At 46.1% G+C, this 27,228-nt stretch overlaps 1 protein-coding gene across 1 annotated transcript in view; it reads left to right on the top strand.

The window, feature by feature from the left end:
* LOC136635840 (zinc finger protein 850-like) overlaps nucleotides 1–27,028 on the top strand; it is a 42,622-nt gene extending 15,594 nt beyond the window's left edge. The window contains exon 6 of the mRNA XM_066610960.1: nucleotides 23,091–27,028. Coding sequence (XP_066467057.1) covers nucleotides 23,091–26,037 — 2,947 coding nt within the window. The 3' untranslated portion in view covers nucleotides 26,038–27,028. The remainder of the gene's footprint in view (nucleotides 1–23,090) is intronic.
* The last annotated feature ends 200 nt before the right edge of the window (nucleotides 27,029–27,228 follow it).

The following is a 27,228-nucleotide window of genomic DNA, read 5'->3' as shown; positions in this document are numbered from 1 at the left end:
CCCTGTCCCTCCTTGTCACCTCTCTGATCTGTTTCCTCATTTCAAGGTCCCCTTCCGGTTTCTGGTCTGGAGGACGATAGTACGCCCCCAATATCTTGACATGCTAAATGACTGTGCCTTAGAGCAGCTAGTCATGGAGCCCACCAGAGGACAGGTGACTCTGGATTTAATATTGTGCAGTACACAGGATGTGGTTAGAGATGTCAGTGTTACGGAGCCATTGGGGAACAGTGATCATGCTGCGATCCGTTTCGACATTCACAATGGAAAAGGTGCGAAAGAGAGCGACTAAGATGATTACTGGGCTGGGGCACCTTCCTTATGAGGAAAGGCTACGGCGTTTGCGCCACTTCAGCCTAGAAAAGAGGCGCCTGAGGGGGGCATGATTGAGACATACAAAATTATGCATGGGGAGGATAATGTGGATAGAGAGATGCTCTTTACACTCTCACACAACATCAGAACCAGGGGACATCCACTCAAATTGAGTGTTGGGAGAGTTAGGACAGACAAAAGAAAATATTTCTTTACTCAGCGTGTGGTTGGTCTGTGCAACTCCTTGCCATAGGATGTGGTGATGGCATCTGGCCTGGACGCCTTTAAAAGGGGATTGGACAAGTTTCTGGAGGAAAAATCCATTACGGGTTACAAGCCATGATGTGTATGTGCAACCTCCTGATTTTAGAAATGGGCTATGTCAGAATGCCAGATGCAAGGGAGGGCACCAGGATGAGGTCTCTTGTTATCTGGTGTGCTCCCTGGGGCATTTGGTGGGCCGCTGTGAGATACAGGAAGCTGGACTAGATGGGCCTATGGCCTGATCCAGTGGGGCTGTTCTTATGTTCTTAACCACTGTGCCTTTGCACACTAGTGTGCCACGAGTGGTCCACAGGTGTGCCACAGGAATTTGGGGGAAGATCATTTATTAGTAGGGCCAATGGGGTTGTGAGCCGCCCCCTGGCAGCAGGGTGTGCCTTGTCAGTTCACAAAAACCTGATGGTGTGCCTTGACCATTTTAGTGCCTTGTCAGTGTGCCATGAGACGAAAAAGGTTGAAAACTGCTGTGTTAGATATTGGAAAGACTTTAGAACGTCAATGAAAGATGAACTAATAGAAAAAATAATGAATGTCGTGGAAACGGACAGACTTCCAGAAATATTGTATTAACAACAAAAATAGATACAGATTGAGCAATGGAAGCCATTTTATGCATGGTTGAAAGTGGACATTTAGAAAATATAATATAGGGCATTTGGAAGAATTTATGATGTATGATATGGATAAATGATAATAACAGGTGAAAGTAGAAGAGAAATTAGAGTGGGAGATATACTGTGATTAATTAGCAGAATAATAATAAAAAATAATAAAACTTTATTTCTATCCCGCCTTTCTCCCCAAGGGACCCAGGGCGGCTAACAACATATAAAACAGATTAAAACATAATTTCACAAACAGATAAAAACACATTAAAAAACACATTAGCAGAACCCATAAAAACAGTAGTCAGATAAAAGTCAGAATAAAAGAGCATAAAACAGCAATACTTAGAGGAATCAAGCCTGTAAAAAGCAACTAAAAGATGTTTAAAAGGCCATGAAGTCAGAAGGCTTGATTAAACAACAAGGTCTTCAAGCCTCGCCGAAAAGTCTCCAGAGAGGGAGCCATTCTCAAGTCAAGGGGAAGGGAGTTCCACAACGTTGGTGCCACTACTGAGAAGGCCCTATTTCTTGCCGCCGCCCCACATACCTCCTTAGGCGGCGGCACTTGTAAAAAGGCCTTCTCTGATGACCTGAGAGGACGAGCCGGATTGTACGGGAGTAGGCGATCTCTAAGATAGCCTGGCCCAGAGCAGTATAGGGCTTTAAAGGTCAAAACCAGCACCTTGAATTGGGCCTGGAAACGAATGGGCAGCCAGTGCAGCCCCCGGAGAAGCAGACTGACAGAGTCAAACCGTCTAGCTCCAGTGACCACACTGGAGCCGCCGCATTCTGCACTACTTGCAGTTTCCGAACCGTCTTCAGGGGCGGCCACACATAAAGCGCGTTACAATAATCTAACCTCGATGTCACCGTAGCATGGATCACCGTGGCCAGGTCTGCACGATCCAAGTACGGACGCAGCTGGTGCACCAGCCGAAGCTGAGTGAAGGCCCCCCCTAGCCACAGCCGCCACCTGGGAATCCAGGAGCAGCTGCGAGTCCAGGTGGACCCCCAAGCTGCGGACCTGCTCCTTCAGAGGGAGTGCAACCCCATTCAGAGCAAGCTGATAATCCAGCACCTGCATCGAGGATATGCAGTGGCATATAGTATTCTGCACTCCCAAATCTATGTGTATGATTGTATTGTTTTGTATTGTCGATGTAATGTATTGTTGATGCTTGTGATAAAAAATTTTGAGTAGAAATTAGGGATGTCTAGTTTATATTTGTACAGATTAAAATAATACTCAAGCATATAGTTGTGATGTCCCCTGAACCTTCCTCCTTCCTCTCTCAGAGCAATAGAGCTACTGGTCATATAACAAAACCAATTGGACAAATGGAGGTAGCTGTTTACACAGCGTGTAGTTAGCCTGTGGAATGCTTTGCCACAAGGTGTAGATAGGGTCACTGACTTTGATGGCTCTAAAAGTGTTGTCATCCATGGAGTGGCCGTTTGCCATCACCATACGAATGTGTTGGCAATCGGCCAGTGTGATGCACTTGGCATCAATGTCATTGCCGGGGCTGACTGACTCTACTGAGCTGGAAGGATGGGTTTGGGGGCCCTGGTGCCAGTCAGTGGCGCATTCAGGTCTTTTACTTCAAGGCAGAAGGCTGGGAGCCAAAAATGGAGGTGATGGTGGAGTGTGAAGGAGGGGCAGGAGTTTCAATAACTGGAGGGAGGCGTAAGAGTGGCAGAAGTGAGCAGGGAGAGGGAGACCTGAGAGAGCTACAACTGAGGACAGAGGCACACAGAAAGGGGGAGAGAAGAGGAGGAAGACCAAGGGGGAAGAGGGGGAATGCAGCAGCAGCAGTGAGGGAAGAGTCAGAAGTCTGTGCTCAGGTGCATGGAGGTTGCATGTAGTCATCATGGCTTGTGACCTCCACAAAACTGGCCAATCGCCTTTTAAAGCCATCTAGGCCAGGTGCCATCACAACATCCTGTAGCAAGAAGCTTGTAGGCTGTTACGAGGTCTGGCTGCCATCATCTTCTGTCTGCTGTCTGCTTTCCGACTGAGCTGTTTCCAGGAGAAGTTGGACTCGGAACACTGGCGAGAAGCCACACAGCTGTCTGAACCAGGGGTGTGAAGCATAAGGCCTGGGGGCAGGATGTGGCCCATGGAACATCTTTCTCTGCCCTCAGGGTCTCCCAGCACCACTGTCAGCTGCTGAGCTGTGGTGAGGTGTCACTGCTGAAAGGTCAGCCCCACAATAATTGGGCTCTCCCATACCTTGAAAATACGTTCAAGATTTGCGTATTTTCTCTTCTGTCATTTGCAGCTAAGTTCCTGAGTGAGTAAAAGTGCTAATTACTGTTCACAACCTGCTTAATGACATCAGTTCTGGCCTGCAGCAGGCATCACGAATGCAATTTTATGCAACAAGTTTGACAGCCCTGGTTTGGACTCTGAGAAGTCCGTCAGCCAGAATTCTGGTCAGACATCAGAGAATCAATTTGGGCGAGAAACCACTTGGTTGTGCTTTGAGTGCGGGAAGAACTTCAGTCAAAGCTCCTTTCTGATGGCCCATAACCCACACAGGTTATGCCATGCCACTGCTCAGGCTGTGGAAAGGCCTTCAGCCAGAACTCTGACCTCCGACAACATCTGATAATCCACCCGGTAGAGAAACCAAATGTCACAGTCCCCCTCTGCACTGGGGCTCCTGAATCTATTCAGCAGCCCTACGGAGATCACGGGACAGTGCCATGCAGGGTGCTTGCGGCATTTCACTTCCAGGTCAAGGGCAGGAACTGATGTGCAAGCTTCCAACAGGTACAAAAGACTGCATATTCCTCTAGCTAGGTGCATGGCTGCATGTTCATCATGATGCCTTCATGCCTAGTACAAGCAGAACTATTATCAATTTAATTTTCACATTTTTATGTCGCTCTTTCTCCAAGAAGCTCAGGGTTCTTCCCCTCCTATTATATGCTGATGATGCGGTTATTTTATCTCGTTCTAGCTTGGGGTTGAAACGCTTGATTAGGAAGTTATTGAATTTTTTTGCTCTATTGAGCTACAAATTAATTACTCCAAGTCAAAAATTGTAGTTTTTGAAAGGTCCTGGAGACCAAGAGAGTGGAGATTTAATGGACAAACTGTAGAACAGGTTAGGGCATTCAAATACCTGGGCATTCTTTTTTGCATAATTTAGCATGGACGTGCCATCATTATATAGCTCGCTCCCTTGCTAAAGCCTCTTCGCAAGCCATTGTTAATTTTTTCCATAGCGAAGGTGGCTCGTATATTCCAGCGGCGTTGAAGGTTTTTAATGCGAAATGTTCCCCCCAACTTCTATACGGGGTGCCACTCTGGATCCGATCGTTTAATAGCTCCCTGGAGCAGATTCAGTCAGTCTTCTTAAGAAGTACACTAGGTTTGCTCTGGTGCGTTTCTTATGAGGTGCTCTGTATAGAATCAGGTCAAATCCAACTTGAAACTTTGGCGTGGATTAGAGCGACTAAATATTGGTTTAAAATTTTCTACAACACCAATTCCAACACTCTTCTATATCATCTTCTTGATGACCCTTATTTTACAGATAAATTTTGGAGTACAAAAATAAAACAATTGGGAGTCGAGACTGATTTACTTGGCCATTTGTCACAAGACGAGTCATTTAGGCTCATCAAAGAGAGACTCCTGGACATTCATACTTCCAATATTTTATCTGCTGCCAACAAAATTTGTTCACCATTACACTTTCATTTACTGGTTAGAGTAGGGGAAATCCCCAACTATTTATATATTTTGGAATGTCCACAAACTAGAAGGGCCTTTTCTATGGCCCGTAGTAACTCCATTCCATCTGCTGTTCTCTGGGGCAGATTTAATGGTACTCCTCTTCATGAAAGAATTTGTCCATGTTCTCAGCATGTTGTAGAAACATTAGCCCATCTTCTTTTCCATTGTCCACTTCATTATGAGGCCAGGAGGAAATGTCCAGCTCTCCAACCCTATCTCAATTTTTTCTTGGAGGAGTCTATTATATTGCAAGCCTTATTAGCTTCCACTGACCCTAACACCTTTTTCAGATAGCCACATTTATCTCGCAAATTGTGGCGTTTAATTTGAAGCATGCCCCCATTTCTTTGAAGTCTCTGAATTCTGGGAGTTAATTGCAAGTTGGTATGTTATAAGTAAACGAACTTTTAGTTGTATGAAAGTGTTTAATGATTTCTTAACTGTTGGTGCGCCGTGACAGTTTTAATGCCCTGTCAGTGTGCCCTGAGATGAAAAAGACCGTAAATTGCTGTGGTAGAGAAACCAAATGTGTGCCCAGAATACAGGCCTCAGGTCCTGAGGGAATGCACCATGTAACCAGCATCTCACCGTTAGACTCTGGAGACCAGAAAAGCTTAAGAACTGCTGATCTAGAGCAAGGGTGTCCAAAGTTTTTGGCAAGAGGGCCACATCATCTGTCTGGCATTGTGTTGGGGGCTGGGGAAAAAAGAATTAATTTACATTTAAAATTCAAATAAATTTACATAAGTTTACATAAATGAATATATTAAAGATGAAATTATATGAATGAATGAAGGTCTTGCAATAGCTCAAGACCTATAAAAGGCCTTGCACAAAGCAAGGCCAGCTTTCCTTTGCTGCCGTACTGCTTCACAGACATGAAACAGCAAGCAGTGGAGGGAGCCCTCATCACACAGCTCAAATGAGAGGTCAAACAGTCACCCTCACGCTGAAAGCAGTTGCGTTGGGCCAGTGTGGGCTCCAACAAAACTCCAGAGGGCCAGAGGCTCATTGGAGACTGGGGGCTCCCTTAGGGCCGCACTGAGAGTTGAGGGCCACAAGTGGCCCCAGGGCTTGGGTTTGGGCACCCCTGATCTAAAGGACTGATCTTCAGTCTGTGAGTTTATGCAAGCAGAAGTTGCTATCTTATCATTGTTACATATCTTTTAAAAAACGTGTCTAGATCTCATGACTGTGAAGGGCAAGTAATTGTGCAAGTAACGGCTGGTGAACTCTCTGGATCCATGAAGGGGTGGGAATCAGCTGGACCAACCTTTACATCTTGGCAGTGATCTCAGTGTGTGTCAGCGTAGCACCAAATAGTGCCAAACAGTACAGATTCCGCGAGTGAAATGCAAGGTCCGTTTGGCTGAAACACCTGGGAGGAAGGAGGGGCAGTAGCAGCTGCTCTTAAGAGGAGGTGGCCTCTTCCAGTGCTAATATCTGCCTGTAGTTCTCACCTCCATGCATTAGTCAGATGTTTTAGCTCTACGCAAGTCACTGGCTATCAGCATATCACGTGGCAGAGAGTTCCATAGTTTAAGCACATGCATTTGCTACTTCATCTGTTCTAATTTTACCTACAGAGCCACTTTATTTCCCTTCTGGCACCACCCCCAGAACATCCTAGTGTGATGCTGAAAACAGACTTGACTAGAACTAGATGAGGATAAGAAGCACCCTGTGGAATCAGACCAAGAGTCCATCTCCTGCAGGAGTTGGCTCCTAACCATGGCCAGCCAGATGCTTCCAGCGGAAGGGAAGGCAACAGTCTTTCCTTGCTGTATGTTTATTCACTGACACCTTGACAGCTCTGAAGTGTTTTTGTCACTGCAGGTCCAGCTGCAAGGAAAGCTTCCCCTGGAGGCCTTCTGCCTGTCACCCAGCTATTGACAAGCCCAGGAGATCAGTCAGAAAAGAGGGGGGGGCAGCTTCACCTGGAGCCTTGCCCCTTTGATCCAAGGTCCAAGGCTGGAGAGAGAAAAGGGGGGGGGGATTTGACAGGAAGGGGTCTTTCCTCTCTCTCTCATTCTACTCTCTCTCATTCTCTCATTCTCTATCCCCTTAACCCTTTTCTGGCTCAATTAGGAAAGCATTTTAAAGTTTAAAGAAAGAAGAAGTCAGTTTTTCCTCCTGTCCCACCTCCCTCTACTCTGTCCTTGGGAAGGGAAATGGCATGTCCCTCTCTCCCTCCCTTCCCGGCATTGGAGCAATGGGGCAGATTCTGAGATCTCAAGGAGAAGGTGAAGAGTCATTGGGGAGAAAATATATGAAGCGGGGGAGAGGGGAACATGCAAACAGCAGCGAGGCTGATTCTGGATCCATCCAAAGACTCATGGAGTCGGCAGCATTCCAACACTGGCCACCAGAAAGCCCCAAAGCAGCTTCTTTGTCCCCACTGGTATACTGCTGCTATCCATGGAGGCTCTACATTACAGGGCCAAGAGTTCATTTACTTCTCTTCTTCTTTATTAGAATGTAAGAACTCAGGCTGGATCAGACTCAAGGTTTGTCAAGTCCAGTCAGATGTCTGTGGGTGGCCCCCAAACAGGGCAGGGAGGAAGGTTCTCCGAGAGGGATTTTATCAGGGGGTAGAGAGCTTCTTTTCGGCCCCTTCGCAAAGGGGGAGGGAAAAGGATGAAACAGAGAGCAGGAGGGTGGTGACAAGGGTGGGCAAGCCTTTCCCCAAAGGCTGCAGAGAAGATCCCTTCAGCATCTCTGGCCGGGATCCCAGGAGAGGCAGATGCTTGCAGGACAGAGCTGAACCTGCCACTCTCCCTTCATCCCAGTCGAATGCCCATAACTCGTCCTTCTTTGCACTGGTTCCAGCGGTGGCAGCACATCAGGGGCAACCAGAAGCTTCCTCCCTCCCCAAAGGCTGCAGCAAAGGTAGTGTGAGCATCTTTGGCAAAAGCAACACAGAACTACACCTCCCAGCATGCTCTGGATCCAGGGGGAGGGCAGTGCTCAAGCATTCCTGGGACTCATGTTCCACCTCTCTTGCTTGATTGGAGGAGATCTTCGCGGAGGCTGGCAAAGGAGAAGGACCTGGTTGCTCTGCTACCCCCAAGCACAGGCAGGATCTTCCCTTTGCACTCTGCACTGGAGGAGAGTCTGTGGCTGCAGAGGTGGGTGGTCTGTGCGACACCCAGGAATAGTGCAGTGTGGAGGGGGGAATGGCTCGCCTGTGGACCTCCCTGTGCTGGAGGAGGGAGGGAGGGGACGATCCCCTGTCCTGAGCACAGATTCTCTTTGGGGAAACTTGCTAGAAATGGCTGCACCAATGAACACAACCACAAAGATGGTTGCAGTTGGGTCGGGGGTGTTTAATAGTGTTCAAGAAAGCCATTTATGGGCAACCTCTGGTTCTATCACACATTTTCCAGCACAACACCTGATGCTAGAATTTCTTCAGAGGTTGGGGAAGAGAGGAGCCAAAATCCAGACCTCCCCCTTGAGACTTTCACTCCAGAATGTCTCCATCTGCTGCTTTCCAGGCTTTGGGACAGGACGTGATGCTGAGAAGACCCAGCCCTGACGTGCCTTGTTCTTTCTGCTCCCACAGACTGCAGACTGGCGACCCGGATTCAGCTCTTTCTCTCTCGGACTTCCAAATGGGTACCGCAGATCCAGCTCAGGTATGAAGTTTTAGGAGCACATTGGTAGTTTTGTGGTGGGGAACCACGAGCAAGACAGTTGCAACATGTGTAAAAGTCTGTTGCCGCTTATAGACAATACAGCAAAAGGCCACTGTGAACATTTAAAATGTTGATTTATCAAGTATCTAAATGAAAAAATTAAGATTAAGTCATTTCTGCCCAACGTTGCATCTACACAACAAGGATCACACAGGCACACCTGTGGGTTGGGCAGAAACAGGTTAAGGAAGGAAGGAAGTTGAATAAAAGATGTTCTAGAAAGACTATGGTAATTTCTCAAACTGTGGGTCAGGACCCACTAGGCCAATTTCAGGTGGGTCCCCATTCATTTCAATATTTTAGTTTTAATATAAAGACTTGATGCTCGCCTGGGATGTGACTGCATTTGGGGAAATGTGACAGACCTGTACTTTTAAGAAGCTACTATGTATATTCATTTAACAATGATAGTCAATGGGACTTACTCCGGGGTAAGTGTGGGTAGGGTTGCAGCCTAGGAGTGTTAAAAATTTCCCTGCTTGATGATGTCACTTCCGGTCATGACATCATTTCCAGTGGGTCCTAACAGATTCACATTCTAAAAAGTGGGTCCCAGTGCTAAATGTGTGAGAACCATTCTGGTCTACTGGTCTAAGCAGTATTGTCTTCAGCAGGTCTGTAGCCTTAACAGGAAGCTACACACCTCCTGCCATAAAGTTTTCCATGACAAATCCACGTTCACCATCCAGGGCAGGAATACTCTGCTTCACACATAGGAAATGGAGATATGGAGCCAGACCCTCAGTCTGCCTCTCCAGGCTGTGTATTTAGACTGGCAGCTACACCCCGAGAGTCCCAGGCAGGGCCTGGCTTGGCTGAAATTCTGGACACTAGCTGGAGATGTCCCAGATTGACAGCACAATCTTAAATTGTGCCTGCAGCGGTCCCTGCACTGGCCAAAGGTGTTTCAAATGTCCATAAGAGTTGGCAGTGCCGGTGGGGGTACCCTGCTGATGCTCTATCCAGGCCACTGGCAGAGGTACATACACTGCTGAGCGGTGCAGCGGCTTTGGGAGGGTGGTGAAAGTTCTGGGGAGGAGGTATTTCTGGGTTGGGGCAGTTTGGGGGGGTGGATGAATTGGGCCCAGGAGGGGGGCAGGATCAGCAGGTTTCCATGACAAATCCACATTCACTATCCAGGGCAGGAATACTCTGCTTCACACATAGGAAGTGGAGATATGGAGTCAGCCCCTCAGTCTGCCTGTCCCAGGCTGTGTACTCTGACTGGCAGCAACACCGTGTCTTAAACTCCCAGGGTTTTGGGGTGCTCAGAGTTCTTGGTTCTTGAACCCTAGAGTCCTCAAGGACCTCTGTTCAGTAGTACTGCCGCCACCCTGTATGTGCCAGTGTCTCAGTCCAGGCTGCAGTCTGGGCTGAGACCCTCTAGGCTTAATTCTATCCCTTGCAGGCACTGAGCACTTTCTTTAATTAAAGCCTCAGCCCTCAAGTTACTAGTCCTCAATGAGTATTTGGTAGCTTGCTGAATGGCTAGGCAGGATTCTGAACCTTTGTCCCCAACAGACAATGAAACAATGTAGTAAAAGGATGTTTACTTTATTGAGTACATAGGGTTACACAGTGCTTTACTTGTTAAAAAAAAAAAAAGGTGCAGGAACTCACAACTTTTATTTATTTATTTATTTATTTATTTATTTATAAACCTTTTTATCAGAGAAATAAGTAATAAGCTACAACTAGATGTAGTCATTAACTACTACTACTACTACTACTACTACTACTACTACTACTACACACACATACCCCGTGTGAGCTCCCTGATAGCAAAAGCACTCCTGCCACAGCTGGAGTGAAACACCCCATTTTTTTTAGGTGGGGAGGTGCTCCATTGGGCTACAGGAAAGCCTATAGTTAAAGTGTTCAGAACTAATATAAGGTCTTGAGCCCAGCTGGTGGCCATCAGCGCTTCAAGTATTAGTTCCAAACACTTTGAGCCTAAAAGCTCTTATGGCTCAATGGCTAAAGTGCTGGTCTGTGGAGCCAGAGGCTTGGAGTTCAAATCCCTATGAGGAATAAATTTTTTTTTTTTAGGTGGGAAGGTGCTCCATAGCTGCAAAATATAAAGGTTGGTTGCCAGTTGCCAAAAGGGGGGGCCAGTTGAGGCTGCAAAACTCCTCAAAGTTCAGTCCCAGGCAGGCTCTTTTTTGACCTTTCTTTTTTTAAGTCCCAAGTAGGACTTAACCCACAGTTAAGCTCCTGGAGTGAGCCCCCTGCTGGAGGCTGTGGGTTAAGTCCTACCTGGGACTTAAAAAAAAAAAAGGTCACCAAATACTCTTCACACACAACCACAATGAGAGCTAGGTACATTGAATTCAAGCATTAGGACCAAGCAATATACACTTATCATTTCTCCATGTGCAGTATGTTTACCTTTGTGCTTTTGTAATAAAACTATAATCTTTTATTGAAAGTTATCTTTCTCTCAGTCTCCTCTTTAAGCAAATAACAGGCGCAGATTGGAGGGTGGGTGAATTGGGCCTGGGAGGGGGGCAGAATCAGCTGACGCCTCCTCTGCTGTATCCTAACCCCTCTTCAGGGTGAGCCAGTGTTACACTAGGATGCTTGGACTTCTGCTAGCTATATAGCCGGTGGAGATTCGAGTAACCCCTTAGGGCTGGCTGGGATGTTACTTGTGGTAAGAGGAAAAACTCCCCTCTAGCCCCCTCCTAACCTATGCTGGCTGCTGCGCAGGCCTTGGTTATGCCAGTGCAGGTGAGGACTGGGCTGCCCATCACTGAACAGTAAGGCCTCCCTCCTTGAAAGCCTGGACAGGATATTGATAAGAACTGTCCTCTCCCAGCAGATCATCCGAAATCTTCCCTCCGTGTAAGCAGAAGAGCAGACAAAATGCCAATGACAACAGCAAATGCCCAACTTCCTCATTCAGCTTTCCCCAAACATTTTACATGTACATCTGCAGAGTCTAAACTGCTGACAAAACTATCTGGATACATGATTAGGAAAAGATTATTCTTGATACCTGAAAATACATACTTGCATGCTTCTTCTGGTGAGGAAAGGAAGTGTGGATGTTTTGTCTGGATTGGGAGCCACTTATTTCCTGCCTGTGCCGGAGATGCGGAGGAAGGTCTGGGGTCCTGGACAATGTCTGAGGGTGTTTTCTTCATGCAGGGTCTGGTGATTTTCGAGGATGTGGCCGTGCATTTCACCGAGAAAGAGGCAGCTCTGCTGGACCCAGACCAAAGAGCCTTGTACAAGGAAGTCATGCTGGAGAATTACCGGAATGTGGCCTCTGTGGGTAAGGGGGCTCCTTCCATCATGCGGCCAATGGCTTTTTCTAGCCCTTTTCCTTTTCAGGAAGACTTTTTGCTGCCTCTGAAACAGGAATTGGCACCTTACGGCCCATGAGCTGGATCTGGTCTGCCAAACAACATGAGACCCTAAACCAAGTGGACGGCCCCAGCCCCAAACACGGTGCCATGCCTCCCTCTCCCCTTTTCTTCCTTGATATATGGCAGCTACAAGGCAGGGGGGAGTCGATATCATGATCATGGGGTGAAAGCTTTATGCTAAGCAGAGGGTGAAGCCATTCAGCACATAACTGGGGCACTGATGGCACTTCTGCTGCCAAGCTCATGGGGGGGAAGAGCACTCCCACCTGAGAACTGCAGCATTCATCTCTCTGTGGTTCAGGCCCTGTGATTCTGAGGTTTGCTCAGAACAGAATATGGGTAGCATACAGCTTGCTATGCTTGACGGAGTGCGCTACTCACGAGTAATGAGACTCTGCACCACTAGATCAAACTTAACTGGGACTCCCCAGCATCAGCTCTCATGCAACAGGGCAAGACTCCGAAAGGCCCTGAGAAGGAGCAGAGGGAGGTGAGCCCAGCAGCCTGGAGCACCAGCATCAAACAGGTTGAGCCAGCTTGGCTTGCAAAGCGCCCACAAAGTGTGGAACACGAGACGGAATCAGGGTCAAGTGCCCACTGCTTGGGGGGTGCAGCACTCACAGAGCCAAGCCAGATGGATCAGCCTCCTGTATGAACTTGAGCTGAACTGAACTGCATCCATCAACTGAAATGGAGCAGGATTCGGGGCACGTCTATTCAGAAGGAAGTCCCACTGTGTCCAGTGGGGTTTCTCTCCAGAAGGAAAAGGAGTGCAGCCTGCAGGCCTAAACTGAACTCAAGGCATAAACTGGACTGTGGGCATGACTGTGGTCATGGCAGGGAGAGAGGAAAAGGGCAAATCATTTTCCAGAGAGGAGGTTTAAGGGCTGGTCATTGTTAATACTGTGACCTGTTCTTGCCCCACGTTTTAAGAGGGACGTGGAGAAGCTGGCGCAGGATGCACACCCCCCATTTGGATTCCTCGGAAATGGCTGAGTTTTGTCTGCCACACAGTTATGTGTCTGTCTTGTCTTTCCTACTTGTGGCGCAATGTATAGCTAAACTGCCAGGCGTTCTCCTTCACTTACCATCCATAATTTAAATTGTGTGTCTAATTCAAATTAGAAGCTGTGCTTTGTAATAATAAAATTTACAGTATTTATTACTTAAGTGAAACAAACTTTCATAGTTAGTTGGGTTTTTTATTCTTCCCTTCATTTATTAGATATAGGGATGAACGCAGCTCACTCTCCACTCCCAGACGCGGCCCTTGGCCATGCTCCAGAAGAAGCTTGCCGAGCCCTGCTGTCCAAGAATGATTTCACTCCTTTGGTTTCTTCTCTGCCTTCACCGGGAGAGCTCTGAGGGTTCATGGACCTTCAGCTGAACTTATTGTTCTCTTCTCCTTCCCAAGGGCGATTTCCAGCCACCAAGCCTGACCTCATTGCCCAGCTGGAACGAGGGGAAGATCCGTGGGTGCCCGATGCTCAGGGACTGGATGAAGAGGCCTCTGGCTTTTGTGGGGGTAAGCGATCAAAACCCAAAATAATAATGCAGCTGTCCCTTTAGTGAAACATTTTCACCTAAGTTTTATGTCCTCATTTAACATAAGAACCTGAGAAGAGCCCCGCTGGATCAGGCCATAGGCCCATCTAGTCCAGCGTCCTTGTGTGAGAGGGAAAAGAATGCATTCAAAACTTTTCCTGGCCTGCCCCAGCTACGATGGCACTGCCCACTCTAGCACTGACTGGATTCCTACCAACTCATCCTGCTGGGGGTGGAGACCAGGCTAAGCTGCCTAATCTGTTTTCTTCTTGAGATGGAAGGTGGGTGCCAGACAAGGCAGCCCTTCTCCAATGAGCCTTGGTGGATATTCTGCCTTCTCTTTCACCACAACTGCCAAAAGTATTAGCATTGACTCACAGAATTCAGGGCCACAAGATGTGGTGGTGGTTCCAAGCAGATAGCTTTAAAAGCAGTGGGAAAGATCCTTCGGAACCGGTTGTATCCATTACTACTAGTCACAACAGCTGTGTGGAACCTCTAGGTTCAGGAGAGGACAGGAGAGGACTGTTGGCCAAGATGATCTGCCTTTGTTCCTCTGAGCCCTTTTTTCTGGCCAACGCTGGAAGCAGGAGGCTGGGCTCTGCAGACCTGTGGTTGTGTCCAGCAGGATTCTTCTATTTTTTAAGTGTTTTTGCAGCTGTGTTTTCCTCTTAACAGATGTTGTTTAAAATTTGTATTGTGTTTTGATCTCTATGAGCTGCTTTGGAGCTTCTTATTAAAAGATGGCCTATAAATATTTGTATATAATTCATAAGGCTGCGATGGGTTCTGGAAGAACTGCTGGATCCTGGCCCCATCTCATGCTGCCCGCCCACCCGCCTTCCCCATGCCCCCCAGACTCTTGCTCCGTCCTGGAAATGCCAGCGCAAACTTATCTTCCTCTATCACTGCGGAGGCTGGATGCAGCCTCTGTGGTCTGGTGCATATTCCTGCACTGGCCTAGCTGACTTCCATAGAGGTGCAAATGTGCTTCACAACATGTTTGCGACTTGCGTCGGCCCAGGATGCCATTAGGATTGCACAGTAAGTGTGATTTCTCATTTTACTCTCTTCTTCTGTTTAGTTTGGTCTCCTACTCTCAGGTAAACTCTGGTCAACTCAAGAGTGGACCTGTTTAGGCTGGAGCTGCAGTGTCCTGTCCAAATTATGTCTTCCTGCTTTGATTGATTGATTGATTGATGGCCCTCAATTAGCTCCTGTGTCCCAATTTACTGGACCTTTAAATTATGTTCTAACTTAGATTAAGTTCTAAATTGGGTTAAGAGTAAGGTAAATTTAAATGAAGTAGAAAAGCTTCCTTTCCTCTTTTTCCTCCTCTGTTTTGTTTAGTTTCAAAGTGTCTCTGCCTTGAGCTCTTACTCTCCAGTAGACTCTGCTGCTCCTCAGAGTAGGCCTATGTAGACTTGGGATGTAACTCCCTTCAGAATCAGCTCCCTGTCTAAAGTCTACCTTACTGCTTTTAATTAAGTAAGCACTTAAGTATTACTTTTATTGTGCTCACCCAGCTCCTGTGCCCCAAATTACTGGACCTGAGAAGTCCTCCCTCAGGTGAGATGAAGTCCTAACTTTAGGTAAAGCTAAAATTGAAAATTAAGGTTAGAAAACAGAGAATACATTTACCTTCTCTTATTTGTCCTCATCCTGCTCTTCCTCTCTTAAACGCAGAGAGTACATTTGCCTTCTCCTTCTCTTCCTCCCTCTCCTTGTACAGATGCTTAACTTGCTCTGTCTTACTTGGCACTTTGTTCCAGGAAGCACTTCCTTCCAGGAGGTCACCATTCCTGTCCTACCTTTCTGGGAAATGGTCCATTTATCTTAAATTCATGGCATTTGCAAAATACATAAAGTCCAGTCCAGTGGTTCTTAAACTTTTCCCCACTGGGACCCACATTTAAAGTGACACTCTATTGGGGCCCAGCTTTCTGAGCCTTCAGAAACAGTTTCACTTTACCAACCATTCAGGCCTCTGTTTTTCTCCTTTTCTATACGGTGAGGGGAGGGTCCACATTCTGGAGCCTTTGTTGAGCTCCAAGTTTATTGGATCAGGACCATACTCAGGGCCTTGCATTCACCTCTGCCTTACCTTCAATAATAGCTGAGGCACATGCACCTACCCACAAGTAAATGTGCATCACTCAGTTTCACTTTCCATAGGGCTCTAAACCTTTTCCTTGTGAGCTGGGAGTGATAGAAGGTGACAGAATGACTGGGGTAATACGGAATGACCTGGGTAATATACCATTAGGGCAAATGCTTAATAGGGAAAATGCTTAAAAAGCTTAAAAGCCATATTATTTTCTCTTAGGGAAAAAGCATGGAAATTGAAAGCAGGCAGTTCCACTAAGAATTGGCAAGCTCTGCTGAATTGGCAAAATGTCAAGGTTGCTCTTGGCAGCATAGCAAGGTGTCTAGTAAGAGATAAAGTTTAGAACAACACATATTGAATACAAGGCATTCGCTTTGAACGTAGGGAGGATGGGAGTAGATGGGGGGATACAGGGAAACTCCCGTCATGATGGCTCTCTGTTTGCAAGGCAAACTAAAGACAGATAACAATGGGCAGAAAAATGCCCATCTTAGCAAAGACGGTTTATTATTAATATTATTAACTTTATTTTTACCCCACCTTTTCCCAGAAGGGACTCAAGGCAGCTTACAAACAAGGTTAAAAAACAACTTACAAAACATAATTTAAAAACTGTTGCAGTACTCAGCCGACACCGCAGCTCCAGAGACTCAAGGTCAGGCAGATACTCCCGGTAAATAACGAGACACACGGCAGTGCTCCACCACCAGATGTCCTTTACTTGAAGTATGTATAATATTTACAGTGCAAAGGCAGTTCCGAAAGCAATCAGCAAAGATAGCACTTTTCTCAATTCTCCGATCACCAACTCCACCGACGTAGCTTCCCGCAGACACTCCACATAACATCTCCCATGCAGTGGCTTGCACATGCTGCAATATATATTGGCACTGGCCAATGAGAGGCGGGCTACAATCTGGTGATCCTATGACTCATTGTCTGGTGACATGTCTGGTGACATGGTATTGCTGGGTATTGCATCAGCCAATCCCATGATGCATCAGTGCTACACTGCATGTATGCAGGCCAAGACATCAGGGCCTAGCCTTGCTCTATCCAGCCTGTAAATTGACTATAGGCCTGGGGCATATATCATAACAAAAACAGAAAAAAAAACATAACATATAAGAACAGTAGTCAGATAAGAAAAAAAAAAACCAGGTAAAAGAGCATAGCGAAGCAAATTAGAAAAGGATCAGGCCTGTAACCAGATGTTAAAAAAGATATTAAAAGATGTTTAAAAAGATGTTAAAAAGGCCAGGAACTCAGAAGGCTTGTCTAAACAGAAGGGTCTTCAGGCCTCGACGAAAAGTGTCAAGAGAGGGAGCAATTCTTAAGTCAAAGGGAAGGGAATTCCATAGTGTTGGTGCCACTACTGAGAAGGCCCTATTTCTTGCCGCCACCCCACATACCTCCTTAGGCGGCGGCACTTGTAAAAAGGCCTTCTCTGATGTCCTAAGAGGACAAACCAGATTCTACAGGAGTAGGCGATCTCTAAGATACGCTGGCCCAGAGCAGTATAGGGCTTTAAAGGTCAAAACCAGCACCTTGAATTGGGCCCGGAAACAAATGGGCAGCCAGTACAGCCGCTGGAGAAGCGAACTGACTGAGTCAAACCGCCTACCTCCAGTAACCACACGGGCCGCCGCATTCTTCACTAGTTGCAGTTTCTGAACCGTCTTCAAGGGCAGCCCCACATAGAGCGTGTTACAATAATCTAGCCTCGATGTCACCGTGGCATGGATCACTGTGGCCAGGTCTGCATGATCCAAGTATGGCCGCAGCTGGCGCACCAGCCAAAGCTGAGCAAAGGCCCCCCTAGCCACAGCTGCCACCTGGAAATCCAGGAGCAGCTGCAAGTCCAGGTGGACCCCCAAGCTGCGGACCTGCTCCTTCAGGGGGAGTGCAACCCCATTCAGTGCAGGCTGATAGTCCAGCACCTGCATCAAGGATTTCTGAACCAGGAGAGCCTCTGTCTTATCTGGATTTAATTTCAACTTTTTAGCCCCCATCCAGATCCTCACTGCCTCCAGACAGCGCTCCAGGACCTCAGCTGCCACCCTGGAGCCTGGAGGAAAGGAGAGATAGAGCTGGGTGTCATCGGCATATTGATTGCACCCCACTCCAAACCCCCAGATGACCTCTCCCAGTGGTTTCATGTAGATGTTAAATAGCATGGGGGACAGAATTGAACCCTGTGGCACTCCACACCTCAAGGGCCAGGGTGTCGAACAGGCATCCCCCAGCACCACCATCTGGGACCAATCCTCCAAGTAGGAGCGGAACCACCGCAAAACAGTGCCTCCAACTCTCAGCTCGGCCAATCTGCCCAGAAGGATACCATGGTCGATGGTATCGGAAGCCGCTGAGAGGTCCAGCAAGACCAACAGGGGCGCACTCCCCCTTTCCAGTCCCCAGCATAGGTCATCCACCAAGGCGGTTTCCGTCCCAAAGTCTGGCCTGAAACCAGATTGAAAAGGATCCAGATAATCCGCTTTATCTAAGACCCTCTGGAGTTGAGACGCCACCACTTGCTCAATTACCTTGCCCAGAAACGGGATGTTGGAGACTGGCCGGTAGTTGTCTAATACAGTGGAATCCAGGGAGGGCCTCTTCAGAAGGGGGCGAACCACCGCCCATTTCAAAGCACATGGCAATGTCCCCTCCATCAAGGAAGAGGTGACCACCCTCCTTGTCCACTCAGCCAGTCCACCCCAGGCAGCTCTTATCAGCCAAGCTGGGCAAGGGTCAAGCAGGCAGGCCGACGGCCTCACACTCCAAAGGAGTCTGTCCACATCCTCAGGCTGTACAGGCTGAAAAGAATCCCACAACACCAGATAAGCAGTTGCCAAGGGAACATCGTCAGACATTGTCAATGTGGCATCCAAGTCGTGACGAATACGATTGATTTTATCTGCAAAATGTTGTGCAAACACGTCACAGCAGCTGACCGTGTGTTCCTCCTGGTCTACTGGAGGTGCCTATGAAGAAGGCCCTGTACCACACGGAACAGCTCTGCCGGACGGTTCTCAGCAGACACAATGGTAGCAGAGAAAAAAGATCTCTTCAATGCTACCACCGCCACGGAATAGGCTCTGTAATGAGCTCTACTCTGTGTCCGATCAGATTCATCACAAGTTTTCTGCCACCGTTGCTCTAGACGTCTACCCTGCCGCTTCATCATTCGCAGCTCCTCAGTGAACCAAGGAGCCGCTCTGAGTCTGCAACGTGGCAGAGGTCACTCCGGAGCAATCTCATCCACTGCCCTAGTCATTTCCCCATTCCAGAGGTCAATCAGAGCCTCAGATGAGATGCCAGTCTTGGCAGTGGGAAAATCCCCCAGAGCCCTCAGGAAACCTTCAGGATCCATTAGCCTCTGGGGGCGGACCATAGAGTGCGGTCCCCTGCCTCTGTGAAGGTAAGAAGCCGCAACAAGCCTAAACCTTACCAGGAAGTGATCTGTCCATGACAATGGAGTGATCTTAACCTTCTCTACACTACCCCCGTGCCCAGCTGTAAACATCAGGTCCAGCACGTGTCCTGCAGTATGTGTTGGGGCCAAGATCTTCTGGGACAGGCCCATGGTTGTCATGGCAGCCATGAAATCCTGAGCTGCACCTGCTGCAGGGGCCTCGGCATAAACATTGAAGTCCCTCAGCACTAATAGGCGGGGGGCCTCCAATGCCATCCCCGAGATCACCCCAGTCAGCTCAGGCAGGGAGACTGTTGGGCAGCAGGGCGGGCGGTACACCAACAGAATCCCAATCCTGTCCGGCCCTCTCAACACAACATGCAAGCACTCGAACCCAGCAAACTGCTGAACAGGGCACCTGGTAAGGGAGATGGACTCACAATAGACCATTGCAACTCCCCCTCCCCATCCCTGCAATCTTGGCTGCTGCAACACCTGGAAACCTGGTGGACAAAGTTCGGAGAGATTAACTCCTCCCGCCATGTCCAACCAGGTCTCCGTAATACGTACCAGGTTGGCTTTCTCATCCAGGATTTAATCCTGGATGATGCAGGTTTTATTATTCACCGACATGGCATTCAAAAGCAGCAGCTTCCCAGGGACTCACTGCCAAGACCACCAGGCATCCGAGAGTTGGGGGAAGGAACAGAAGGAGAGATGATCTGCCTATGATGGGTTCTCCTTCTCCTGTAATGGCCTGTCCAATCCCCACCGCCATATCTCCCCTGGCCCGTCACTCTCTTGATAGTGGCAACCTTCCCCTCCCCTGAGCTCCCTCCTAAGAAAAAACACATGTGGCGAGGCCCACCTTCTGAGACTGGCCTGTACAGACAGAGACAACCAGTAGAGCTGCTTGTAAAAAGATAAAAGCAGGCCAAGCCTAATACTGGATGTCTCACAGGCCACTCCTCTGCTGGAAATAGACTGTGCTGCCCTGAGGGTTTATGTTGCTCCTCTCCCCTGCCTTTAAACAGAAGGGGAGGAATAATCCAACCACTGTTTCAGTTCGCCATGCAGGAAGGAACCTCGGTCCTCTGGGCACGATCCCCCTGCTAAGAGCCATGGGCCGAGAGCCCTTTGGCTCTTGCCCTTAGGCTCAAGCCAGAGGCTTTAGCATGTTACTTGCAGATAGAAGGAGCCAAACGTCAGTCTCTAGAGTCCAACACAGGTGTTACTAATAACACCTAATTTACTCATTTACAGTTTAAACTTATTATTCTTTCATGCTTTTTAGAGCAAAGGACAGTGTTACATGCATACAAACACTAGAAGAGTTATTCTAGTTGATATTCACACAAAATCTCATAGAAGTGCCAAAGAGATCACCATGTCTGCTTGCCTGTCAATTATTCTTCAATGCTTTAAATTAGTCTCTGTCTTTAAAGTGTAACCAACATATAGAGAGAGAGAGAGATGGTAGCATTAGAAGTGAGTTTTACCTGTCTGATATTAAAATTGTTTAATAAAATCAGAGAAACACATAGAATAATGAAAGCCATTTCCAGTTAGAAAAAATCATTGTCAGTCTCACAGGGAAACAGCTTAGAAGGCTGTTTTGCTAAAGTTCACAGGCTTTGGAATTTGGAAAAGTTGCTTCTCAAAGATAAAAACTCCTTCTTGGCAGTGGTATATGGGCAAACCAAAATGTTACAAACGGGAGAAACATATATGGTTGCAACATTGTAGTAAGGGAAAGCTTTATTTGGCAGGCTGAAATAGGGTTTTTAGCAAAGATACAAAACACCTGCAGAAACAGAAAAGATAAGGCAAAACATCCATGAGAAAGCCTCTGTTTGAGCTGCAACTGACATAGAAGCTGTAATTTGTTTAAAGGAAAATGAGAAAAGGATTTCTTTTAAGGATCCTTTTCTTAAAAGAAATCCTTTTCTCATTTTCCTTTAAACAAATTACAGCTTCTATGTCAGTTGCAGCTCAAACAGAGGCTTTCTCATGGATGTTTTTCCTTATCTCCTTAAAAGAAATCCTTTATATAGTGAAAGTTTGTTTTGTTTTGTATTAAAATATATGAAAGTACACCACTATAGATCCCTTAAATGTATTCAAAGTAACAGATCACAAATAGAATCAAGGCAGAGAGTAAAAGCAAGTTCAAAGGTCTTTGCTTAACAAAGGTTGGCAGAAAGCTGCACAGTGTTTGGCTGAGAAGGAAGGAATGTGGGAGAAGAGATAACACAGGTGGCTCCTTGCAACACATGCAAGGCCATCTTAATCAAGAAAGAGATGCATGCCAAGAAAAAAGCTCTGAAGACTTGCCAAAAGGCCATTTCTGAATAAAAATAAGGTTACAGTGCACTATGCTGGTTCTTGAAAACTCTGTATTCCATATGTTTAAATGTAAAATTTTGCCTTATTTGGAACCTGTAACTTGAAGCTCACCAATCAAATGTCTCTAAGGCTATCTACAGCCTATGAAGAGTGAGCCCCTTCTATGATGTCAAACTTCAGCCAATGGGAAGTTCAAAATCTTCAGCCAATGGGAAGTTCAAAATGGGAAGTTCAAAAACAAAGGACCCAAAATGTTATAAAAGGTCTGGCTAAGATTGACACATGCTCTCAAAGCTGTGGACAGGAGTTCCTTGAGACGCTGGTTGCTGGCAACATAATAAAGGCTTGCAGACAATCACCCTGACTACTGAGTCTTGCTTTTGAACCTTACAACACCTTGCAATGGGGGGGGGGGGACTTCCTTCTCAAGAGTGTGTTGGGGACTGTGTTCATAGAACATTTTGGGAGTATTGCTTCCCCCTCAGGCTGCTCTTCAATGTTAACCAAGGTAGGTTTGCATACTCATGAGTAAACATGTACATGCTGCTCCACTTCCGTAGGGCTCAATACATTTACCTTGTCAGCTATCATCTTGTAAGGGAGCAATCCTAACCCATTATGTCAGTATTTTCCAGCACTGGCATAGCGGTGCCAATGGGACGTGTGCTGCATCCTGCAGTTGGGTGTCACTCACGGAAGCCTCCTCAAAGCAAGGGAATGTTTGTTCCCTTACCTCAGAGCTGCATTGCCCTTAAGTCAGTGCTGGAAAGCACTGACATAAGGGGTTAGGATTGCGTCCCAAGTTACTAAAAATGAAAAGCTGACAAACTCACCAAAATTCATATTGTAGCATCACTCAGTTTCACTTTCCATAGGGCTCTAAACCTTTTCCTTATCAGCTGGGGGGGGTGAACTTCCTTCTCAAGAGTGTGTTGGGGACTGTGTTCATAGATCATTTTGGTAATATTGCTTCCCCCTCAGGCTGCACTTCAGTGTTAACTAAGGTAGGTATGCATACTCATGAGTAAACATGTACATGCTGCTCTGTCTCTGTGGGGCTCAATACATTTCTCTTGTCAGCTCTCAGCTTGTCAGTTTCATAACTTAGCAAAAATCATATTCTGGCCCATAGTTTGGGAACCAGTGCAGTACAACAATTCAATCTTATCAGTGAATCAGTAAACAAAAATACTGATCTAACCAAGGACTGGGCAGAGGCTGGCAAGATTCTGCTTTGCTTGCCACCAAAACCCTGAATTCCACAAGCAGAACCAATTGCAAACACTGTCTGGATATATACCCAGAATGCCTCTGAGGACAAGGACTTAGACATGCCATTTCTCTATTCCCATGCTGAAAATATTTTCTTTTGTTCCAGGAAGCAACAGACAAGATAATGAGGATCAGGGGCAGCCCCCCTGGGTGTCATCAGAAACTGTCATGCATGAGGTACAAGACCAAGGCAGAACAGAAAAGAAGGAGCAAAGATGGACAGGAAAATGGAGAAATCAATGGGAAGATATTCAGGGTGGAAATGTCTTCCTGGTAGAACAAGAAAAAGAAAACAGAGAGAGTGAGGAACAAGGCTCTCAAGGTGTTAAATCTTTCAGGAGTACATCAAAATTGAGAAGGCATCAAAGAAACTACACAGGGGTGAAAAAGTATAAATGCTTGGAGTGTGGAAAGAGCTTCAGTCAGAGTGCAAACCTGACTATGCATCAAAGAATCCACACAGGGGAGAAACCCTATAAATGCTTGGAGTGTGGAAAGAGCTTCAGTCAAAACATAAACCTGACTGTGCATCGAAGAATCCACACAGGGGAGAAACCCTATAAATGCTTGGAGTGTGGAAAGAGCTTCACGTGCACCAAAACCCTGACTGTCCATCAGAGAATCCACAAAGGGGAGAAACCATATAAATGTTTGGAGTGTGGAAAGAGCTTCAGTCAGAGCTCAACCCTGACTGTCCATCAGAGAATCCACAGAGGGGAGAAACCATATAAATGTTTGGAGTGTGGAAAGAGCTTCAGTCAGAAAACAAACCTGACTTTTCATCAAAGAACCCACACAGGAGAAAAGCCATATAAATGCTTGGAGTGTGGAAAGTGCTTCAATTGCAAGAAAAGCCTGACTTTGCATCAAAGATCTCACACGGGAGAGAAACCCTATCAATGTTTGGAGTGTGGAAAGAGCTTCAGTCAGAAAGCAAACCTGATTTTTCATCAAAGAACCCACAGGGGAGAGAAACTCTATAAGTGTTTGGAGTGTGGAAAGAGATTCAGTGAGAGATCACACCTGGCTGTGCATCAAAGAAGCCATGTGGTAGGGAAACCCTATACATGCTTGGTATGTGGAAAGAGCTTCAGTCAGAAAAGAAACCTGACTTTGCATCAAAGAACCCACACAGGAGAAAAGCCATATAAATGCTTAGAGTGTGGAAAGTGCTTCAGGTGGAACAAAAGCTTGACTATGCATCAAAGAATCCACACAGGGGAGAAACCCTATAAATGCTTGGAATGTGGAAAGAGCTTCCGTGAAAACAGCAGCCTGACATTGCATCAAAGAACCCACACAGGGGAGAAACCCTATAAATGCTTGGAGTGTGGAAAGAGCTTCAGTCAGAGCTCAACCCTGACTGTGCATCAAAGAAGAATCCACACAGGGGAGAAGCCATATAAATGCTTGGAGTGTGGAAAGTGCTTCAGTTGGAAGAAAAGCCTGACTGTGCACCAAAGAACCCACACAGGGGAGAAACCCCATAAATGCTTAGAATGTGGAAAGAGCTTCAGTGAAAACAGCAGCCTGACTGTGCATCAAAGAACCCATACAGGGGAGAAACCCTATCAATGCTTGGAGTGTGGAAAGAGCTTCAGTCTGAACAGAAATCTGACTGTGCATCGAAGAACCCACAAAGGGGAAAAACCCTACAAATGCTCCAAGTGTGGAAAGTGCTTCTGTTGGAACATAAGCCTGACTTTGCATCAAAGAACCCACACAGGGGAGAAACCCTATAAGTGCTTGGAGTGTGGAAAGAGCTTCATTCGGAAATCAATCCTGACTTTTCATCAAAGAACCCACACAGGGGAGAAACCCTATAAATGCTTGGAGTGTGGAAAGAGCTTCAGTCGGAACTCAAATCTGGCTGTGCATCAAAGAACCCACACAGGGGAGAAACCATATAAATGCTTGGAGTGTGGAAAGGGCTTCATTCAGAAAACAAATCTGACTTTTCATCAAAGAACCCACACAGGGGAGAAACCCTATAAGTGCTTGGAGTGTGGAAAGAGCTTCAATCAGAACTCACACCTGACTGTGCATCAAAGAACCCACACAGGGGAGAAACCCTATAAATGCTTGGAGTGTGGAAAGAACTTTAGTTGGAAGAAAAGCCTGACTGTGCATCAAACAACCCACACAGGGGATAAACCCTATAAATGCTCTGAGTGTGGAAAGAGCTTCATTCAGAACTCACAGCTGACTGTGCATCAAAGAACCCACACAGGGGAGAAACCCTTTAAATGCTTGGAGTGTGGAAAGAGCTTCATTCAGAAAACAAACCTGACTTTTCATCAAATAACCCACACAGCAGAGAAACCCTATAAATGCTTGGAGTGTGGAAAGAGCTTCAGTCAGAACTCACAGCTGACTGTGCATCAAAGAACCCACACAGGGGAGAAACCCTTTAAATGCTCCGAGTGTGGGAAGAGCTTCACTGAACATCGAAAACTAACTGTGCATCAAAGAACCCACACAGGGGAGAAACCCTATAAATGCTTGGATTGTGGATGGAGCTTCAGTCAGACCTCACACCTGGCAGTGCATCAAAGAAGCCACATGGGAGATAAACCCTATAAATCCTTGGCATGTGGAAAGATCTTTACTCAGAGTGGAAAACTGACTGAGCATCAAATAACCCACACAGGGGAGAAACACTGTAAATGCTCTGAGCATGGAAAAAGCTTCACTGAATATGGAACACTAACTGTACATCAAAGAAGCCATACAGAAGAGAAACCCTATGAATGCTTGGAGTGTGGAAAGAGCTTCAGTAGAAGCTCACACCTGGCAGTACATCATAGAATCCACACGGGAGAGAAACCCTATAAATGCTTGGTTTGTGGAAAGAGCTTCACTCAGAGTGGAACACTAACTGTGCATCAAAGAACCCACATAGGGGAGAAACCCTATAAATGCTTTCAGTGTGGAAAGAGCTTCAGTAAGAGCTTACACCTTGCAGTACATCAAAGAATCCACACAGGAGAGAAACCCTATAAATGCTTGCTGTGTGGAAAGAGCTTCAGTGAGAATCGAAAACTGATTGTGCATCAAAGAACCCATATAGAGGAGAAACTTTATAAATGCTTGGAGTGTGGAAAGAGCTTCAGTCAAAGCTCACACCTGGCATTACATCAAAGAATCCACACGGGAGAGAAACCCTATAAATGCTTGGTGTGTGGAAAGAGCTTCACTCAGAGTGGAACACTAACTGTGCATCAAAGAACCCACACAGGGGAGAAACCCTATAAATGCTTGGTGTGTGGAAAGAGCTTCATTCGGAATGGACAACTGACTGTGCATCAAAGAATCCACACAGGGGAGAAACCCTAGAAATGCACCAAATGGGGAATGCACTTCAGTCGAGAGAGAACTTGAAATTGAATCAAAAGGAAAGTGTTAAGTGTTTCCTTAATCAAAAAGATGCAATTATATTGGAGGACGGTAAAGAATTTAATACAAGAGATTGTTGACTTTGTTATCCCTTTGAAAGCAGAATTATTTTTTGTTTAATATTATTTTAGATGTTTTAGATAAAGATAAATGATGTGTATTTAGTTATGATGGTATTAACAGTTGCTAAAATTTTATGTTAGATATTGGAAAGATTTTAGAACTTCAATGGAAGATGAACTAATAGAAAAAATAATGAATCGCGGAAAAGGACAACTTTCAGAAATATTGTATCAACAATGACAATAGATACAGATTGAGCAATGGGAGCCATTTTACGCATGGTTGAAAGTAAATATTTAGACAATATAATATAGGGCATTTGGAAGAATTTATGATGTATGATACGGATAAATGGATAAATGATAATAAGAGAAAAAGTAGAAGAAATTAAGAGTAGGCGACATACTGTGATCAATTAGCAGAAGTGGCATATGGCATTCTGCACTCCCAAATCTATGTGTGTTTGTATTGATTTGTATTGTCGATGGTTGATGGAAATAGAATTAAAATATTGAAGCATGTCCCGTGGAGAATCAGAGAGAAGCGAAAGAAGATTGAAAACTTAATAAAATTCATAAGAGGAAAGGGAAACTCATAGAGGTTGCTTTTACGGAAGGTAAATGGATAAATGATAATAAGAGGTAAAAGTAGAAGAGAAATTAGAGTAGGAGATATAGTTTGATTAATTAATTAGCACGATACCATAGTCTCTCAAGACTGAAGGTTGCCAACAACGAATTAATTAGCAGAAGTGGCATATGGTTTTCTGCACTCCCAATTATATGTGTATGTTTGCATTGTTTTGGATTGTCGATGTAATGTATTGTTGATGGTTGTGATAAAAAAAAGATTGAGTAGAAATTAGAAATGTCTCGTTTATACTTGTATAGCTTAAAATAATACTCAAGCAGTCAGTTGTGATGTTCCCTGAACTTTCCTCCTTCCTCTCTCAGAGCAATAGAGCTACTGGTCATATAACAAAACCGATTGGACAAAAAGAGGTAGCTCTTCACACAGCATGAGGTTAGCCTATGGAATGCTTTGCCACAAGGTGTAGATAGGGTCACT

The sequence above is a fragment of the Tiliqua scincoides genome, unplaced genomic scaffold (assembly GCF_035046505.1).
Source record: "Tiliqua scincoides isolate rTilSci1 unplaced genomic scaffold, rTilSci1.hap2 HAP2_SCAFFOLD_107, whole genome shotgun sequence".
Lineage (NCBI taxonomy): Eukaryota > Metazoa > Chordata > Lepidosauria > Squamata > Scincidae > Tiliqua > Tiliqua scincoides.
Note: the sequence above shows the minus strand (reverse complement) of the source record. Positions and strands in the feature narration are given on the sequence as shown.